The sequence below is a fragment of the Pristis pectinata genome, chromosome 24 (assembly GCF_009764475.1).
Source record: "Pristis pectinata isolate sPriPec2 chromosome 24, sPriPec2.1.pri, whole genome shotgun sequence".
NCBI classification, from domain to species: Eukaryota; Metazoa; Chordata; class Chondrichthyes; order Rhinopristiformes; family Pristidae; genus Pristis; species Pristis pectinata.
The window spans coordinates 11,307,293-11,329,042 of NC_067428.1; the positions used below are offsets into that span (position 1 = coordinate 11,307,293).

Sequence of the window (21,750 nt, forward strand, 5' to 3'; positions counted from 1 at the left end):
AGTTTAGGGACAAAGGGTGAACTTTGCTTAAAGTTGTGTGTGGTCAAATAATAAACTTTTTTTAAATAATGCACACAAAGGAAATGGTAGAAATCTGAAACCTGTCCATCAGTGTAAAAGAGAAAATGTTAGCATTTTGGGTGTGACTCTCCATGTGTACCAGATCAAAGTCTCCAATCAGAACAGTAATTTCCCTTTGTACAAATTGTGACGGTCAGTTAGGGAGTTAGCACCATTTTCTCTTTGTTCTGCACTTAATTCTCAACACTAGTAGAAAGCAGAAATTCTAATGACTAGTTTGTGACATTAGTGTGCCTTTATATTCAAATTTTTCATCCTCCCTTTTGAATGGTGATCATATCTGAGAGGCAGGAATGTCTGGTTGCGTGGGTCTTTCGTCAGCTAGGAGGTGGGGCTGGGCAAGTCTAGACTGACAACTTACAACAAAAATAATTTTCTAATCTCTTCCCACAAGTGTCTTTACTGGAGCTGCTCAGAATTCCAGTGTGATCTGTTCCTAGGGCAGCTGGGACTTGTGTTGACTGGCACTGCCTGGTTTTGCTGTCACTTATTCAGACAAGTTCTTCATTTCATTACCACTTAGTGCCAGCTATGGAGTTGGAACAAGAAGTGGCAAAAGGTAAGATGTAGACTACATTATGTTGCCTAGCAGACTGGGCTCGGCTCTGCCTAAAGACACATTGCACTCAGATTGCTTCTGTTGAACTAAACAGTGACCTATGTAACCAGCAATGTCTTAAAATAAGAAATCATTAACATGTCAAATTATAGAAACTAAACTTTGAAGTGTTATGCTTTAATGAAATTAGAATTTGAACAAGAGTTGTTTCTAATAAAAAAATATTGTGAATGGAACTTTTGGCGGGGGGGTGAGAGAATGTGTCTTTTGTTTCATTCTATACTGTATAAAATATAAAGGGACTTTACTATCAACGCACAAAATTATTAGCAAGTTAATACCTACCTACTGGGGTGGGGGCCAACAAAGCTCGTATTCAGCATTCCATTACCTTGAAACCAAGTCTGAATTCAAAACTGGAGCAGTAATGTGATGAGATAATATATGTACAAGTTGGATCTTGATCTGCAGCTACAAAAACACGAAGAAAAGTTGAGGTCCAAAAGTTTACCTGAACTGTAGAAAGTCGCAGCTCTTGTGTTGGCAAAATAATGAGAGGAGGATATAAAGCAAGCAACAAAAATGCCTGGGAGCTCAGTTATACAATGAGTAGTTGTCCACGTTGTTGCAAAACTGAGTTATACTGCTGGCAATACACTGCTCTCTATTTAGAAGGAACTAAGGCTAAAAGTAAAAAATGCTGGAATATACTCAGGAGGTGGCACAGTATCCCTTTACAGATGCTACCTGAGCTGCTGAGTATTTCCAGCAAACTTTGTTTTTATTTCAGATTTCCAACACCAGCAGAAGAAACTGAGCCTTCATTATAATTGCTCAATTACAGATTGCTCAATATATCCTACATCTTTAGATGTTTGGTGTCATGATTCAGGATTTTTGATCTGAACCTTTGATATTTGTAGAAAGGAACTGGAATGAGTTGTGTTTCTAATTTTATTTAAAAGGTTAATTTTGCTCAGGTTTCAAGAAACTGTATCTGCTGCCATTTTGACACAGGATATTGAAGATGTGGATTAAAATCGTACAAAGCATTTAAGGAATGCCATAGCCCACAGTTTATATCAAACCAAGAGTGTGTGGAACATTTATAGGCCCTATAAATCAAGAAGACTTTCTTTGACCTTTCAGAATGCCAAGAAGTTGTTTCTGTAAACCCACATCCTGAGTTGGGAGGAACAGGTGATGGTATTATTGTGGGTTCTGGTGCATTGCCTGGATTTTTTAAATTTCAAAAATAAAATTTATTCATAAATATATACAAAAAGTAGAAAACAGTACATGACTTTCTTTACGTTCATAGTGTCATCTAGTCTATACGTTCTATGTGCAAAGTGCCAACGTGTCTTCTTTGAACAATATACCCCTCAAGTGTTAGGGGAGCTGTGTCCAGTGATGGCAGGACCTTAGACTGCAGTCCTTCCCCACAAAGTCTTTATGTTGACTGCACCTAGCATCCCTCAGCATGTCGTCCTGCAGCCTGGAATGTGCCAGGCAGCAGCATTTCATTATGGACATCTCATTTTACTGGAAGACCAAAAGGTTTCGGGCAGACCAAAGCACATCTTTCACCGCGTTGATGATCTTCCAGCAGCACTTGATGTTTGTCTCAGTATGTCCCTGTTATGCTGCTGCTCAGGACGAGCCTTGACGAGCACCACTGCATCCTTTTCCAGATCTCCCTTGCAAATGAACAGTCCACAAAGAGGTGGGCAATCATTTTCATCCTCATTGCAGCCTTCTCGAGGACAGCATGAGTTGGGAATGAGACTGACCGTACAGGAAGGATCTGACAGGGAAGGCCTCTCTCACTGCCAGCCAAGTGAAATCTTGGTGCTTGTTGGTGAGTTCTGGCGATGAGCCATTCTGCCAAATGATTTTTGACTGTCTACTTGTAGAACTACCCCACAAGATCTGTCATGCCCTTCTCCCGTGGGGTCTGCGGGATGTTACCTGCTGACCAATGTCTGGTGGACCTGCGGTCAAAGGTGTTTTCTGCAGGAACTTTGCTGCCCCATTCATCCTCATAGAAAAGTCTGATTGAATGCAGCGTTGCTTGGCAACAAGGCTGGGCCCATCCTTCATACCACCAGGGTCAGATAGAACATCAGCAGGTAGTGATAATTGGTGTTTGTGTACTTCAATTCTATGCACAGTTAGAGTCATAAAGTCATACAGTATGGAAACAGGCCCTTCGGCCCAACTCATTCATGCCAACCAAGATACCCATCTAAGTTAGGCCTCTTTGCCCACATTTGGCCGATATCCTTCCAAACCTTACTTATCCATGTACCCTTTTAAATGTTGTTATTGTACCTGCCTCAACCACTTTCTCTGGCAGCTCATTCCACATATGCACCACCCTCTGTGTGAAGATCTCTTTTTTGCAGTAGCAGTTATTTTTCATCTCTTTGTTATTCCTTCAAAGCAAGTTCAAAATTTGTGATGCAGTCATACACACAGATGGCCATCAGGACGAGGGTATTATTGGGTACTCTTTCTACCCTATTCTCTGGAGACTTGTACATCATGATGTATTGGATGCACTCCATCTTGGATCTCCAGATGAACTGGAAGATGGTTTGGATGCCTGCCGCAGCACCTGACTGAGAGCTGTAAGGAGAGAAGAATTGTGCAAGGGCTTGTGTGACAACTAAAATGTCCAGTTTAATTTGTAAGCAGGTCCTTTTATTAACCTGGGTTGGGAGTTGGTGACAGGAGCGCTCCTATTGTATAACTGGCCATGCATCCACAACCATATGCAAGAATGAAAGGCAAAAGGGCTGCAATGCTGGAAATCTGAAATAAAACCAGAATGCTCATCAGACTCAGCAGGTCAGGCAGGATCTGTGGATAGAGAAAGTTTAAAGGCAATGATTTTTTTAATCAGAGCTAGGAAAAGTTACAAAGGATCCAGGTTTTAAGTTGCACAGAAAGGAGAGGCATAGAAAGAACAAAAGCTGTCTACAAGGGTGGAAAGCAAAGGAAACTGGACTGAGTTGGGCGGTGCTGGCTGTGGGAGAGCGGTGAAGACTTGTTGTTCTCTCTGGAGCATATGTAAATGAGAACAGGGGAGTGGGGAAAATATAACAATGCTGTAACTATAAGATATAAAACACTGCAGCTGCTGGAAATCTGAGATAAAAGAGAATGCTAGAAATACTCATCAGGTTCAGCAGCATCTATGCAGAGAGAGAAACTGAGTGCCAGAACTGCAGGGTTGTCAGTCCGTAAATAAACTGGAAAGGCTGGTTATCTGAAATCATTGGATTAAATATTGGATCTGGAGCACTGTTTAAGTTGCAGAGAAGGGGAAGGAGTGGAAAGAACAAAGACTGCCTATCATTGGATGGAGACCAAGAGAAACTGGACAAAAAAAATGAGGTGCTTCTCCTGGAGCATGTATTGGACTTCATTGTCTCTGCCCTCCTACATTATTCCAAAGGTCAGAGTGGGAATGGGTTGAGGAATTGAAATGATCGGTGACTTGAAGCTCTGTAACCTTGTGGATTGAGTGGAGCTGTTCTGCAAATCAGTTACTCAATTGACGTTTCTTTTTATCCAATATAGAGGAAATAATATTGTAGGTATTGTATGCGGTACACAAGACTGGGGGGGGGGGGGGGGGGGACAAAATACAAATGAATGATTGCTGCATCTGGCAGGATTGGGTGTCTCCCTGGATGGTAGGAAGGAAAGAAACGAAAGGGCAGGTATTGCACCTCCTCCGTTTGTATGGGAAGGGGAGAGGTTGGTGCAGAAAGAAGAGTTAACCAGAATGCTGAGAGGGGAGAGGACGATGTCTGGTAATGGTTGCTGGGGGAAACCACAAATGTTGATCGTTAAAGGTGAAGACTGTTGGAGCATAGAAGGGAAATGCTTTTGTTATTCTGATGGACCGTGTGACAGTGAGAGCCAGGTGGAAAATGGTGGCAAAGTTAGCTTACAGGTGCATCTGGTAATTAAGAAGATTAATGGAATTTTGTCTTTTATTTCAAAGGGATTGGAGAATGAAAGTAAGAAAGTCTTACTACAAATGTATAACGCACTAGTGAACCAACTTTTGGAGTATGGTTTTGGTCCTGCTTTTTAAGGAAAGATATTATCATTAGAGGTTTACTCGGATGATCACAGTTATGAAGTGATTGCCTTATAAGGAAAGATTGAACAGATCGAAGTTTAAAAGAATGACATGAGCTTATTGAAATGTATGATATTCGTAAGGGCTTGATAGGGTGAAAGCTGGGAAGATATTTCCCCTCCTGGGAGACCCTAGGGCCAAGGAACAAGGTATTAGAATAAGGAGCTGTCCATTTAAGACTGGGATGAGGAAGAATTCCTTCTCTCAAGGGGCGAGACTGGAAGTCCTTGCCCCCAGAACGTTGTGGAGAGTGAATCCTTGAATATATTCAAAGCTGAAATAAATTGATTTTTAATCAGTAAGGGAATTAAGAGTTACAGGGATTGGATGGGAACGTGAATTTGAGGAAAATTGGATTGGCCATGATTATTAAATGGCAGTGCAGGTTTGAGGGCTAAATGGCCTACGCCTGTTCCCATTTCCTATGGTAATGAAATGTTTAAGTTCTGTACAAGAGCAAGAAGTAGACCCAATACAGACGAGAAAACAAAATGAGAGAGGAGTCTGAGTAGGACCAAGAGAGGAATGTTCCCTCAAGGGATTGGTTGAGCTTGGACTTGTGCCCACCCCCGTGTTACACCTTTGACTTGGAGAAAGTAAGTGGAGCTAAAGGAGAGCTTGTTCAATGTGAGTACTGGTTTGGCCAAACAAAGGAGGGGGACTGATTGGCCCTCTGTTTTACAGCCATTGGTTTATCCAATTTATGCTAGAATTGGCCATTTATTTTGATCTCTCTGCTTCTCCCTTTCTCTGGTACCACCACTACTCCAGTAACTTAGTTTTGGTCTCCACCCTCATAGACATTCCCTCTGTTCTCTCCGCCCATCCCCTTTCCCTGCAACCTAAAACGTGCCTATTTCCTAAACATGCATGGTTTTGACGAAATGGCATTGGCTTGAAACTTTATCTCGCTCGCTCTCTCACTCCACAGATGCTATCTGACTTGTTGAGTGCTTAACTGTATTTTCTATTTTTCATTCCTGTGTGCAGTATGTTTGGTCTGCTTCCTGAAGAAAGGTACGTCAGAGGATTCAGGTTGCCAAGTAAAAGCTCCTGAAATTGAAGGAAAAGTAGAAATCATGTAAAATTGGCTCAGTGGCAATAAAGGATAATGATTGGCAGGTTTTAGTGGCTGGAAGGTTATTTGTAGTAGGGTTCTGCAGGGGTCAGTGCTAAATGTAGGAGCCATGATTTAACATGTTTGGAGATGATACTGAAATTGAGTTGACAGTGAGTACGAAACTTGTAGGTGCCAGGTGGACTGGCTTGGTGGCAAATAAGAGCAAATGGATAAGTGTGATAAAGTGCACTCTGGGAAGCCAAATAAGGCAAGGGAATGTGCAAATAATGGCACAATACTGAGAGGTGGAGAGGATCTTCGTGTCCATATTCACAGGGAGTTTTAAAAAAAAAAGCAAAAAGGACTCTTACCTTTTTCACCTTGGCCAAAGAAAGCAAGAAACTTGACAACTGTTGGGAAAATAACAATGATTAGGGTACAAGATATTGTGTACTGTTCTGATCACCACATTTCAAAAAGAATTTAACAGCACCACAAAGAGGCAGTGGAAATATGTGGGGATGTAGCCAGGGGTGGAGAATTATAGTTATAAGATGCTGACTAGACTGGGATTGTTTTCTTAGGAATAAATGGGACTGAGAAGTTTTAATCAAAGTGTTTAGAATTATAAAGAGGCCCATCTATGTGGTGAACTTAACAGAAAGATAAATAACTAGGGTAGGAGGAATAGAAAGGAGTTGATGAGAACTTTTTACATATTGGTGAACTGGAATTCGAAGTCTGAAAAAGCCTTATCCTATTTAAAAAAAAACTTGGATAATTTATAGCTTTTGTGTATGGAGATCTGGGAAGTGCTATTGGACTAAATAGTTTTTATGGTTGGCATAAACAGATTGGGCTAAGTTGTCCCTGTCCCATAAATTTGTGCTTCCATAACAAAAAGATTTGGTGAAGTTTAAAAAGGTCCCCAGTTCTCTTTTGTAGGTATTTGTACTCCATTTTTCGGTGGTTGTATTTATACTGCAGTGCGTGTGTGGTTGAAATGAGGCAAGACTATCTTCTTGAGCTGATCTCGTATTTGGCAAACTTGGCTAGGTTCACACAATTATCTTAATACAGTGCTGAAACTAATGGTTATTTTGTATTTCCATCTAACTTTACATGTTCTAAACCTTCATGATCCAATTTTGTATTCATGTTCATGTCCAAGTGTAATTATCATAAACCGTCTGAAGTGTTCACATTTTTGTAATCCATTGCATTTAATGTAGCACGTGTAATTTGAAGTTGGCCCAGCTAATGCCTCTTGTATGCAAGTTGCAGTAGACACGGGTTTTGTGATATGGCCCTACCCAGGTCTATAGCCAGTAGTCAATAGTCCTCTGAGCTGTTCAGTTTCATATTCTGTGTGGCTATGGACTGTTCCTAGACCTGTGATTCATAGAATAGATGGAGATGAGGGAAGTGCTTGGATCTCAACTTGCCCATCCTGAATTTCCCAAAATACAGTCTCTCCCTCCCCAGATCCACCATGACATCATCTAACTCTTCCAGAATGACTAAGATTTCTTTTACCCATTTTGCTCTACCTTTCAGTACTCCAGGGACATGGGATTTCTTGAACAACTAGAGAAGGTGGGTTTATTGGCCTTGGAGCAGAGGTGATTAAGGAGAGATTTGTTACAGGTGTTCAAGGTTCTGACAGGTTTAGATTGAGTAAATAGTGGGAACCTGTTCCCACCAGTGGATGATTCAAGGATCATGGGCACTGAGTTGGTTAAAAAGGAAATGGGAGGGAAAACTCATGTAGATCTGGAACTTCTGGGCTTTAAGGGCTTAGAAACAAAGTCAATCAGTGCTTTCAGAATGGACGTGGTCAGGCACTTGAAAGCTAATAATTTGCAGGGCTGTGGGGGAATAGGACCAATGGGATCGCTGTCCTAGGAGTTGATAAAGACTTGATGGGTCAAATGGCCTCCTTCTAGCCATTAACTCTTGTCTGCTTCAAAAAGGTGTCCTCAGTCACGTCCTATACATCTGACTGCTCTACTTACCCCTAATTGTACTCCTACTCAATCCTTTGAGACAAGCCTGTTTGCCCCTACACTGTCTCCTTTGTTTTACTAGCTAATTGATGTGATGATGAACCAAACTTAAGGAATTGTCTGACCAAGGCCTTGTACAATTTTGGTATGTTTTTCTGCCAATTTGGTCACAAATGACCTGCCAGTATAATTAATTGTGCTTGAAAAAAAATGTTCATAACAAAAATTTGGGATTCTATTCCAAATTGATATGGATGTAGTTCCATTCATTTCTTTGCCCATTGGGTGTTGTAGCACTGAAATCAGCTGTATTTTCTTCCTTCAGACTGGTGAGGCTGAATGAACTACTGAAATAAAAACAGAAAATGCAGGAAATGTTCAGCAGATCAGGCAGCATTAGTGGAGAAGCAGAGTTAATATTTCAGGCTGATGACCTCCCATTAGGTGGTCCACTTGTCTAGCACAAAAGTCCAAAAATAACCATCATCTATCCAGCTTCCTTTCTAAATTTGCAATTAATTGCAAATATTCAGCACCCTCTGGCTGAGGTAGTTCAGCTTTTCCCTCTTCTGGTCTTCTGTACATGTTTGAAAGTCATACCTTTGACGGCATCGCTGTACTACTGCTGACCAAGTTTATTAGGTAGGGGCAGTCCTGTGCTATGAGTTCTACTCAATTAAAAGAACCTAAATTATTACTGAAGCATTGCAGCCAGCATTTAACCATTAGTCTGTATTTGAACTTGTGTTTCTGGGGCTGATGAACCACATCCAGGTGCTTCATGCTTTCTGCCTCTACAGTAAAGCAATATGAATCTCCTGTAAGCTCCATAAACACAGATAAGGTTCTATTCCCATCAAAATAAACTTTGAAGAAGCTGGACTGAGAGGCTACAGTTCTTCCCCTGCAAAGACCAGAGTTGGTACGGCATTGTTTAAGTTAAAGGAATGTTCAAGAAAAATGTTTAACTTTGAAGAAAAGGTTCAAGTAAACACTTGTTCCAGCTGAAAGTTTGTGGAAGTGGTGGCATTTATATTGGACACCAGGTCTGGTTGTCCTCCAGTGTGTGTTCAAAGGATGCCTCTCTCCCTTGGAATTGAATAACCAATAATTCTTTAAGACTATTGGTTATCCGATTCAGTAATAATCTTGTCATGTAAAGGATTTGTTTTGCTGTCATTGTTAATTTTGGGTATATTATTGCACTGCCTTCCTTGGCTAAGTGAATGAACTTGTTACATCCTGATTGGGCAATGCTTCACTGTCAATCACAGGCTCCATGGTCCTCCTTCTGTACGTTTTCATAGTTATGTAAATGAGCAGCAATTTATTCTCTTTCCCTGTGTCTTAAATCCTTAAGTAATTTTATGACTTTTTTTTTAAATCACTTCTTTCTGTTGAGTTTCTCACAGCAGTGAACTGGAAATTAATCTTTAATTCCTGGATTGTCCAGGGTCACCAACCAAAGCTGCTAGGTTTGTAGCAATGGGATTCTGGGCAGAAGTCACCGTTGTCTGCAAACCACCATTGTCTGCAAAGCAAGACCATTTATAGGCCCTTTTTCTCACAAGGGTGCTCCTCTGAAGACATGAGAGGTGCCTCATTTAAGGCCTTTTAAATTGTCTAGAACTTGGCAGTCTGTGGAACAGGTCAAAATAATGGGAAGTGAGTTTAAAGCCAGCATTTGAGTTCTCCACACAAAGGTCATAAGTGAAATGAACTTCAGGTAACAATGGTGAAAAGTTGAGAATTGTCCAAAATAGTTGGTTACAGTGATTGCTAGCTAAGCAGTGGTAGGCAAGGTAAGTTATTGGGAACGTTTTACATGCAATGAATGGCCTTCCTCAACATGTTTCATCTCGTGAAAGGGGTTCAACAGCATTAAATGCCCTTTAAATAGAACTGTTCACTTAGCAAATATGTCCAAGATGCTTCATCTGAATGATGCTTCATGCTTCATTGAACAGAAAGTTAACTGCTAGCCCGTTAAGAAGGTGTTATGGGAGGTGACCAAATGCCCAGTGACAGAGGTAGGATTACTGTAGCACCTTAGTGGGAAAGTGAGGCAGAGAAATTTCAGGAAGTAATTCCAGAGGTTAGGATTTTGACAGGTGAAGACGTGACTATTAATGGTGGGGAAATTCAAATCTGGGATGTTTAAATAATCAGAACTGGAGAAGAACAAAATCTCAGTGTGAGAGAGAGCATGCAGAACAGAAGATAGATGTGGGGGAGAGAAGAGAATTCTAAAATTTGAGGTGTTGCTTATCCAGGCCCTTGTGTAGGTCAAGTCCAGGATGATGGGTGAATGAGATCAGGAGAGAGTTGGGACATGCGAAACAAGATCTTGAATGATTTCCAGTTCAAAGCCAAGTAGGAATGCATTGGAAACCTTGTCCAGAGTTCACAAAGGCACAGATAAGAGTTTGAGCAGCTGATGAGCTGAGGAAGGATAATGCTAGGCAATGTAACAGAGGTGGAAATAGCCAGTTTTAGTCACGTTGTGGACTTGCGATGCAAAACACAGCTCTGGCATCACATATGACACCAAGTTTGCAATGGTCGGGTGTATTTTCAGACTGTTGCCAGGGAGAGGGGTGGCTAGGAAACGGAGTTCACAAAGGCTTCAGTCTTCCACAAGTACCTGACTTCGTTAGGGTAGAACATAGAACAGTACAGCCACAGCACAAGAACAGGCCCTTTGGCCTACGATGTGCCGAACTAAGTAAATTAGTAATCAAATGCCCAACTAAACTAACCCATCTGCTTACACAATATCCATATCCCTCCATTTCCTGCACATTCATGTACCTATCCAAGAGCCTCCTGAATGCCTCTATTGTATTTCCCTCCTCCACCACCAGCCCTGGCAGTCATTTCCAGGCACCCACCACTCTCTGTGCTTTTCAAAATAAAACATGCCCTGCACATCTACTTTGCACTTGCCCCCTCTCACCTGAAATGCATGCCCTCTGGTATTAGACATTTCAGCCTGGGGGGGGGGGGGGAAATACCTGCTGTCTATCTATGCCTCTCATAATCTTATCTATCGGATCTCCCCTCAGCCTCTGCCGCTCCAGAGAGAACAACCCAAGTTTGTCCAACCTCTTATTATATCATATGCCCTCTAATCCAGGCAGCATCCTGGTAAACCTCTTCTGCACCCTCTCCAAAACCTCCACATCCTTCCTATACTGGGGCAATAGGAATAGAATGCAAAAGACCAGATGCGTCCTATCTAGAGTTTAATAAAGCTGCAGCATAACGTCTGACTCTTGAACTCAATTCCTCAACTAATAGAAGCAAGCATGCCATACGCCACCTTTACCACCCTACTTTCAGGGAGCTATGGACTTGGACCCCAAGATCCCTCTGCCCATCAATACTGTTAAGGGTCTTGCCACTAACAGTATACAGTCCCTTTTGCATTTGATCTCCCAAAGTGCAACACTTCACATTTGGCCGGGTTAAACTCCATCTGCCATTTCTCCGCCTGTGTCTGCAACTGATCTATATCTTGTATCCTTTGGCAGTCTTCTATGCTATCCACAACACCACCGATCTTCGTATCATCTGCAAACTTACTAACCCACCCATCTACATTTTCATCCAGGTCATTTATATACATCACAAACAGCAGAGGTCCCAGTATGAATCGCTGCAGAACACCACTAGTCACAGACGTCCAGCCAGAATAAGTCCTATTGACTACTACCCTCTGTCTCAGGATATAGAACAAGAGCAGAACAATAGAAAGTAGGAAGATGAAGAGTATGTCTCTATTTGATCACCAACTCCCATTAGTACAATTACAGGAGTATTTTCATAGTAATACCTCCAATGTAAGTGGAAATATAAACAATGTCTATAATAGATGAGGCACAATAGAAAATTTCCTTCAGAACGATGTAATGGAATTGCTGAGGGCTATCTTTCCCCGAGTCGATGAATACCAAGATATTAAATTACATTATGCAAACAATGGATTGGTAATGTTTTCATTGGTTTCTGTTATGTACACACTCCAGAATTGGAATGCAAAAGAAAAAAAGACAAGCTCTAGTCCTAAAGCAAGTTGATTAAGCTTCCCCGGAAATTGATGGAAGGTTAGGGTTTTCTTTTGTTCTTTTTCTGCCTGACCTGCTTCAGGTTGCCAGTGCCCCTCTTCCTTCCTACCCTTCCTCCCTGCACCCCACACCTTCCTATAAAGTAGTTGAACTAAGCTAGATCACTGTGAGAGCAAACAGGTGCAGTGGGGAGAGTTTTAATGTTTGAAATATGGTGTCCAGTTGTGGCCACTAAAAGGACACTCCTGGAAAAGAGAGGGAGGAAAGAAATTCAACAAAACTAGGGAGACACAAATATAAAGTATCACTTTAAAAACAAAATGAAAGCAATATCTTGGAAGGAAAATGAAAGTCCCTGATTTTTTTTTTCCCCATTTTTTTTTTCCCAGAAGTCAGATGTTGTAAATCCACCTCACATAAACAAAGAAAATGCTAGAAACACTCAGCAAGTCGGGCAGCATCAGTGGAAAGAAAAACAGAGGGCTCATCTCACTCATTGCGAATGATTGAAATTTTCTCATTGAGAAAACAGAGGAATCAATGTATCATGTCTGAGAATCTTCATCAGCTTCCTGATCTGCCGGGTGATTCCAGCACATTATGCTTTTATTTCATATTATTTTTCAACTGAAATTGGATCACGTAAAAACCTGATGATGTGTGGTTCCATTTTTGTTGATGGATCTTTCTGGAATATCTTTTCAATGGTTATTAATATTCTATTGCCCTCAAAGTTATAACCAAGATGGTCTTGGAAATGTAAATTCTGAGGAAAGTTCAAGCAAATTAATGATTAGGGGTCTTTGGAAAATCAATCAAGATCATGCAGGAGATGAACAAAGTTAGTCTGAACAAATTGTTGCCAGTTCAAAGATGCAAGTCATTTGGAATACAATTAGAAGCAAAGTTAGCCAGACTTTGTGCAAGCAGTGATTTGTGGAGAATGTTGCCATGTTAACCTAAATGAACTGGAATCACGAATGAGCAACATGGAATCATTCTTAGGTAGTGAGGCGCATTGTGTTTTTTTTTGTTTTCACTGATCCCTGTGTACTTTTGTTTATTGCATTTTGTTTTGGTACTCTTCCAAGAATGTAGTACCTATTGCTCTAGCAGTTTCTTTAGTTGGGATTTTTTGAGCTCTACTGGAGACCAGCAAGTTTTGCAGAGCCTTCAGTTTTCAAAAGGGTTGCCCAGAAATGTTTAAACATTACATTTCAAAGTGAACACTTTGCTAAAGCAGTTCTTTTTAATTACTTGCATGTGTCTTGTAATGTCAAGATATCAGTTATTAGGATATAAATTATTTTAAAATCCAAAAATGTCAGCCACAATCATGTCCCTGCTTCTACTCTGATATACTTTATACCGATGTTCACAGAATGCCTCGGTTATACATGCAATTCAAAAGTCCTCCATGGAGTGAATTATTGTGAGAAGTGCAGTATCTTATTAAATAGATGAATGTAATTATCATTAATACATTGGTAAATTCATGCAGTGAACTGAATGGTGAACAGTGCTGTTGGTTGGTACAGGAATGTTGGCCAAAATACTAGGAGAACCACCTGCTCCATTTCTGGTAGTGTCTTAAAAGCTTTAACCTGACCAGGGAGACCAGTCTGTTGCTTAAATTCTTGTTTAAATGACAACATCTCAAATGGTGTAGTAGTTCTTTAGTATTACATTAACGTACAAATCCTAGAATATGCTCTCTGCCTGCTCTGTCCTGCTGACCCCAGAAATGGTGCTGTTCCCAGCCAAGCCAAGGCGATATGAACCCACCCAAAGTTGGATGAAGTGGCAAAGTAGAGAAGCAAAGCGGGATGGCGTATTGCAGGCAAGAAAGAATTTGGAAGGCATGTTGCTTCCTGTTCCCTAATGACCTGTTGTTGCAAATTTAGAATCCAGCATTCCACACATTGGTGCAGTGTTGCTTCAGTAGTTCCAGCACCAACATGAAGGTGCAGCAGAGTAGTTCAACTTACAGAGGAATCATAGGCTGGTGGGTATAAACAGTGAGTGAGCTGATATATGCCTAGTTGGATGTTGTTTTGTGGGACATTTACAAATAAAAGTTAATCAATGTTTTTTTTATTCAAAGACTAAGTAGTGTAAATGAAACACCAAATGTGGAAATGATCCTAAAGAGAGAAGGAGAATCCCTCATAGCAGGGCCCCTTGGCTCTGGATTTAGGCTGCATTCACTCTGAAGTTCTGTTTGAGTGAAACCACTTCTCTCTCACAATGCTGCCTTAGAATCAATGATTGCAATTACAAACTTGCAAATTAGGTCACTCAAACCTGCTCCTCCCTTTTAATAACCTGATCTGATTGTAACCTCAACTCCTGTGTGGCTGGGGTAACTTTTCACCCTGTTATCAAGTATCCATTTGTCTCTGCTGCAAAAAAATAATTCCAAGATTTGGTTCCATCATCCTCCAAGGAACAGAGTTCCAAAAGACTTTCATTGCTTTGAGAGGAAAAAATATCTCATCTGGTTTAAATGGATGACCTTTTATTTTTAAACAGTGATCTAATTCTAGGTTTTCTCATGGGAGGAAGCATCCTCCCCATATCCACCCTGTCGATCCTTCAGGAACTAATACATTTCAATTAATTTCTACAGCTACATGTTTGAGTTGGAAAGATACTTTTCTAAGTTTAATAATAACCCTTGTGCCACAATTGGTAGAATTGTTCTTGGTTGTAGTCTTTTGAAGGGCATACTACTTGCTGTTCAATTATATCCATGACGACCACTGGGATTTCAGATAATTTGCCCGGTGGAAAGTAAAGTTCTCAGATTTCCCACACAGGAAAGGGCACTTAGCTATTAGTAGTTTAAGGAAGATGGAACCCAGATTGTCTGACAGAAGGCCATCAGAGAATGACAATAACACTGGAATAGTGCTTCACTTAAGAATGTTGATCTAAAAACATTGGGTAATGGGAATAATATTTAAAGTTACCTCCCCATTAGCTCATCTAGTGTTTTAAAAATACAGAAGGACATCTTGTGAGAATGAGATGAAGTGGCTTTCTGTTTGCCTGGAGCAACAGTGGCACGAAATACCTGTCTGTTGATGGGATCCCAAGGGTCTTGACAGGGTGGATGTGGAGATGCTGTTTCCTGTTATGGAAGATTCTAGAACTAGGTGGTCACTTGTTTTTAAACAAAATAAGAGACGGGGGCGTAACTTTTTTTCTCTTGGGTTGGAAATCTTTGGAGCTCCCTTCCTCAGTGAATATTTTTAAGGCAGAAGAATTGGTTTATTATTGTCACTTGTACTGGGGTACAGTGGAAAAACTTGTCTTGCATACCGTTCATACAGATCAATTTCATTACAAGGTGCATTGAGTTAATACAAGGTAAAACAATACAGGATGCAGAGTAAAAAGTCACAGCTACAGAGAAAGTGCAGTGCAGGTAGACAAGAAGGTGCAAGGTCGATAAATAGGTTCTTGGTAAGTGAAAGATTACCGGGGGTTAGGTGGGAATTGGAGTTAAAGTTACACTCAAGCCAGCCGTGAATTTACTGTAGGACCGAGCAGGCTCAAGGGGCCGAACTGCCTACTCCTGCTCCTAATTTATCTGTATTACCATGTGTTTTAATTTCCTGTATAGTGACCTTCATGCAGTGAGGTGAATGGCCTGTACAGTGAAGGTATGATTAGGACCCAACACTCCTCTCAATCCCCACTGTTTCGAACTTCCGTGCTCTGGATCTGTAAGGTCAGTCCTACAGTGGAGACTGTCCTGGAGGTCTGGAGCAAGGTGACGTGACAGATCTGTGCAAGTCTTGCCTATGAAACCCCTCTGGAAAACTTTGACTGTCAGGGAAGTCCTGCTCCCAGTATTGCCATCTGTCAAATTTGTCAAGGTTTTTTAACATGTAGAAACATTTAAAAACAATCAAAGTGAAATAGACAATCAACGGATTTTAACGGTTAAGATATTTTAAAAATAACATTTAAAATCTTAAATTCTTATAAATAATTACAAAATTAATTTCTAAAAACTTCATCTTGTTCTTTCAATGTCCTGATGCAGGGTCTTCAAACTGAAACAAAGCTCCCTGACCTGCAGAGTGTTTCCATCATTTTCTGGTTTCAGATTTCCAGCATCTGCAGTTTTATTGATTTCTATTTCAATCTTATTCTAACCTTAATGCCCCGGAGACCCTATATTCACCAACCACGTGATTACTCTCGACAATCCAGTGCCAGGTCTGAACTTCAGCAACCTCGTGCTCCATTGTTGTGTTCTGTGTAGAGGGATGCTGGGAGATCATCAGCAGAGCTTGGCTGCCGAGGCCCAGACCTGCATTGTGGGAAAGTGCTACACTTATTAGGTACACGCAACTGAAAGGCAATTGAGAGTAAGGAACGTTTCCAAGTCAAGTCGAGTTTGTTGTCATGTGCACAAATATGGTGAGGAACGGGTACGATGGAAAACTTGCTTCCAGCGTAATTGCAGGCAGACAGGTACAGACAGCAACAGAATAAAAAATTATACATAAGTTATTACAAGACAGTGAAGAGATGGGGGGGGGGGGGGGGGGGGGAAAGACTGCAAAAACAAGATATTAGTGCAAGGAAAAAGACAATCAGAGACAAGTCCATGGTAGTGCACGAGGTGGTCGGTAGTGTTCAGTTGCTGAGGTAGGGTTAGGGTTGTGCAGGTTGGTTCAAGAGCCTGATGGTTGTAAGAAAGTAACTGTTCCTGTACCTCGTGGTGTGGGACTTCAGCCTTCTGTACCTCCTGCCTGACAGTAGCAGAGAGAAGAGGGCATGCCTCGGATGGTGGGGATCTTTGATGATAGATGCTGCCTTCTTGAGGCAGCAGCTCCTATAGATGCTGTCAGTGGTGAGGAGGGCTGTGCCTGTGATGGACCGGGCTGTGTCCGCTGCTCCCTTCTGCCTCTTGCATTAGAATTGTCATAACAGGCCATGATGCATCCGGTCAGGATACTTTCAACAGTGCATCTGTAGATGTTTGTTAGAGTATTTGGTGACATGCCAAATCTTCTTAAGCTTCTAAGTAAGTACAAGCACTGGCATGTCTTCTTCCTGGGTGTTAACAGCTGGCCCCAAGACAGATCATTCAAGATGTTAACACCCAGGAATTTGAAGCTGCTAATTCTCTCTACCTCTGACCCACCAATGAGAACTGGCACATGGTCTCCTGACTTCCACTTTCTGAAGTCAACAATTAGCTCCTTGGTTTTGTTGAGGTTGAGTGTGAGGTTGTTATTGTGGAACCACTCAAGCAGACATTCTAACAGAGCTGTCTAAAACCAGAGGTCATAGGTTTAAGGTGAGCAGTACAAGGTTCACAGCAGTTCTTAGGAAGAATATTTTCACCTGGAGGATGGTTGCAATCCGGACCACTCTGCCTGAGATGTTGAAGGCAGGTACTCTCACAACATTTTAAAAGCATCAGGATAAGCACTTGACTTGCCAAGGCATAGTGGGTCATGGACCAAGTGCTGGTAAATGGAATTGGAATGGATAGGTAGTTAATGGTCAGCATTTTCATAAAATGATGAGGGGTATAGACAGGGTAAATGCACATTTGGGATGTCAAATGTAAGGGGAAAGTATACAGTTAATGGCAGGATCCTTCACAGCACTGATGTACAGAGGGATCTAGGGGTCAAAGTCCAAGGTACACTGACAGTACACAAGTTGACAGGGTGGTAAAGAAGGCATATGGCATGCCTGCCTGCATTGATCAGGGCACTGAGTATAAGAGTGAGGAAGTCATATTGCAGCTGTATAAAACTTTAGTTAGGCTGCACTTGGAATATTGTGTGCATTTCTGGTATCCCCATTATAGAAAGGATGTGGAGGCTTTGGAAAGGGTGCAGAAGAGGTTTACCAGGGTGCTGCTGAGATTAGATGGTATGAGCAATAAGGAAAGGTTGGACAAACTTGGGTTGTTTTCTCTGGAGTGTCAGAGGTTGAGGGGAGCCCTGATAAAGTGTATATAGTATATATAAAAAAAAGCAATTGAGAGGCATAGAGCAGACAGTCAGAATCTTCCTCCCAGTGTAGAAATATAAAGTACTAGAAGATGTGCATTTAAGGTGAGAGGGGGAAAGTTTGAAGGAGATGTGCAGGCAAATTCTTTTTTTACACAGAAAGTGGTGAGTGCCTGGAATGGGCTGCCAGGGCTAATGGTAGCAACAGATACAATTGTGGTGTTTAAGAGGCTATTAAATAGACACATGAATGTGCAGGAAATAGAGAGATATGGATCACGTACAGGCAGAAGAGATTTAGTTTCTATGTTCAGTGCAGACATTGTGGGCTGAAAGGCCTGTTCCTGTGCTGTACTGTTCTATGTTCTATATGCTCTCTCAATCCACAGAGGAGTTGATTTTAAAATCTCTAATGTATTATATTGGGGGTGGGGAGGAATGGCCAAAATAAAAGGTGTGTATCTGTGTGGGGACGGGCTTGGGGGCATTTTCAGTATGAAGTGTGGATCTGATCTGCCGTGGCAACATCAGATTTCCATGGTGATTATTTTTCCATGGGAAAATTGCAAAAGCCACTAAAGTAAGTATTCCAGTAGCTGCTGTAATCTTCTCCCACTCATGCTTGTGCTGCAAGATATTCTTAACATCACATCTTTCCCCATCCTCCTGTGACATCTTAAACAACCCACTTCATTTGTGTCTAAACAGGAATTGGCCACTCCAACCCCTTGGTCTGATCCATCAATAAGACAGCACTTTTATTTTCTAATCCCAATTTCCTGCTGTTTTCTATCCCTTAATAACTTTACTTTCCAGACTACTACTTCCTTTTTAAACAGTCGGATTGACTTTATAATCCTTTGCAAAGGACTTTTTCCCCTGTACTTGGTTTGAAATAGTTTACCTTGAATGATGTAATCTTTTGTATTCCTCTGTTGAAAATGAATATTATTTTCTATCTACACTATACGATAGTTCCCTTCACTACTTTTAAAGTTCTTGGTCATGTTACCTGGACATGAGAAAAGTATGATAATTTCCCAGTGTCCCAAGGAACGTTCTAGTGAACCTTTCCAGGACTGTCCCAAAGGCAGAATATTGTTCCTAGGATCAGCAATCAAAGCAAACATGATGTTCCAGATTAAGTATAACCAGCATTTTCACTTTATTTTCTGTTCTTTGAGCCCAGAATCCCATTAACCTCCATGACTACTCTTGGCATGTATTCAGTGAATGACAAGTGGAATATGCTGAGGATATTTAGCACAGTCAGTGATCTCTTTGAAAAGTAGTTGTAGATGTGAGGGAAAGTTAGTGTGGTGGGGGTGGGTAGGGAGACAAGAAAAGGGATAAAGAGGAAGGGGGAAGAGATGCTCCAATCACGGGGGGGAATTAATTGTTGAACTCAGACTCCAATATTATTGCTTTAATATTAGAGTCCAAAACAAAACATCAAATGCTTAAAATGAAATGAACCAGCTATGTAAAGGGACAATGCTAATAGGGGGCTTGAAGATGAATGGGTAATTCTCATTGATCAACCTGACACCTGCACTAGATGAATGAAAAGGAGTTAATGCACTGAGGTAGAAGTTGGTTAGTTATGAACTATTGCATTTTCCATGGGAATTACCCTGGTTTTACTGGGAGACGCTCCTCTTGTTTCTATCTCTTCCTTACTTTAAAAAGTTTATTAAGTAAATTGACACTGTTTGCTGAGTAAATCAACTTTGTTTAATGTACAATCAACTTTGCTGTAAGTCAAATGTTCCGTCCAGCCTCCAACTCATTGGCTGTTGCGGTGTTGTCAGTGAATACTCTGAAACAAATCTTGGAAACAAGCATCAGATCAGTGAGTATCCATTGTAAAAGAAATTGATTTAAATGTTAATGTCTTTTCATCAGAACTGTGTTTTTATAACTGCTTAACGATTTGGAATCCTCAGCAAGCTCTTGGCGAGGCATTAAAAGGATGTATCAATAGTATAATAGAGAAACATCCAAGTAATGGCAAGAATCGGAAGGGTTGCAGCAGGTGGGTGGCGAAGAACCTTCAAGTGCAATTGTCCATGGGCAGAGTAGAGGACTGGGCTTATTTTGGGACTGCTGTGGTAAGCAGCGAGCAGAGTTGTGATGTGCTGTCTGGGATCCTGCTTTGCCTGCAAATGTTACTGTTATGCAGAAATGAGCACATAAAATACAGGTAATATATTATCGATAAGCCAGGAATCGGGAGTGGTGGTGCTTAATGATGCATCTTCGCTGATCTTAAAACCTTTGTTTGATTTCAAAGAACAAATGGTGAATATTCCAATCATTTAATTCTTAATGAGTAACGTTAGCTAAGGAAGGATTGTTAACGTGTTACTGAGAGAGTGACGTGCCATTCTTGGGATGAAAATATTCATGGTGCTGTATTAGATCAAGATCCTGTATTTACCTTTGCATAGAAATTAGAGTTCCCTTTTTTGATGTATGCTGCATTTAATTCTAGCGCCTAATTATGCGACTTGCAAAAAGCTGGGAAATTGCTAAAGAAAATATTTTAAATAACATTAATGCGTCTGGATGAAAACCATCCTAATCTTGATTTGGGTATTTCCTGACAGCAGGTGACTGCAGAGGTCACTGCGGCCCCAGCTTTAACTGTGGAAAGCAAGTTGGAACCTCCACAGAACGCATCCTCTTGGTGGTCACAGGGCAGCTGTAGGAGCAGTCACAGGAGGGAGGTGGCAACATGTCTTCAGTGTGTTTGGCCACTGCTGCCATTGTCTGCACAGACAGAGGCCCTTTACACAAGTGGTCCCACACTGCAGCAGGGTACAGGCTGTTTGCATTGCCAGAGATCACAGTATGTGTTTGTGCTGTGCAGAAGAGCCACTTGTGTTATGGTATATGCTGACAAATGCAGGTAGCTGTACATCAATGAGTAATGGGGACCTTTTGAGTCTCATCCCCTTGCCAGGTCTGTTCATCAGCTAAGTCAGTTATAAATGCAGGTGGTTGGTCGCGCTGTGACATTCAGTTTCTGTCAGTAGGCACAGAAGTGGGGTCCTTGCACTGGATGATGCATTTGATGCTTATCTTTCACCAAAGAAACTTTAGACATGTTGTTGTGGCTTATGGTTTGTGCCCAGGCCAATTTCCTGGTAGTTGCTAATTGGCCAGGAAATTATCACTAGTGCTGTCTAATGGGAAGAAAACAGCTGAATGCAATTTTCCCCAAAACATGCACAGATGGGTCAATTACTTCAGCACGATTGCGGACAGAAAGAGCACAAACTTGCATCGATATAGTGCACTTCATGATCTCAGGATCTCCAAAGCCAATGAAGCAATTTGACTTACAAATGGAAGTGCATGTAGGAAGTTCAACAACTGCCACAGAAAGATCCCTTAAACAGGAAAGTGATGGTGACTAGTTAATCTAGGGATAAATATTACCCAGGGCTCCACAGGAACTGTTCTTTGAAATGGAGGCATAGCATCTCTTGCATTCACATCACTAACTTGGCATTGGAGTGAAGTGGAATTGAAACCCATGGTTCCCTGCCTCTGGTACAAGTGCTTCCACTTTATTAAGACACACATTTTTAATGTCAAAGTCAAGTTTATTGTCATATGCACAAGTACATGTATGCACAGATGCAATAAAAAATTTATTTGCAGCAGCATCACAGGCACATAGCATCAGAGACACAACGTTCACAAGAAAAAACACAATTAGAACAAAAAGAAACAGTTAATTGTAGTGCAAAGTGGTCATAGTGTTGCTATACTGAGGTAGTGATTAGGGTTGTGCAGGTTGGTTCAAGAACCAAGTTGTTGAAG

At 41.2% G+C, this 21,750-nt stretch overlaps 1 protein-coding gene across 2 annotated transcripts in view; it reads left to right on the forward strand.

Annotated features, from left to right (window-relative positions):
* Positions 1–21,750, forward strand: part of LOC127582673 (tumor necrosis factor alpha-induced protein 8-like protein 1) — a 47,927-nt gene that overhangs the window by 20,814 nt on the left and 5,363 nt on the right. Inside the window, exon 1 of one of the 2 annotated variants that reach the window (XM_052038198.1) lies at positions 485–640. The exons of the other annotated variant lie outside the window; for it this stretch is intronic. Within the exon in view, the coding sequence (XP_051894158.1) occupies positions 613–640 (28 nt within the window). The 5' untranslated portion in view covers positions 485–612. Of the gene's footprint in view, positions 1–484; positions 641–21,750 lie in introns of those variants that run through there. 2 annotated transcript variants of the gene reach the window in all.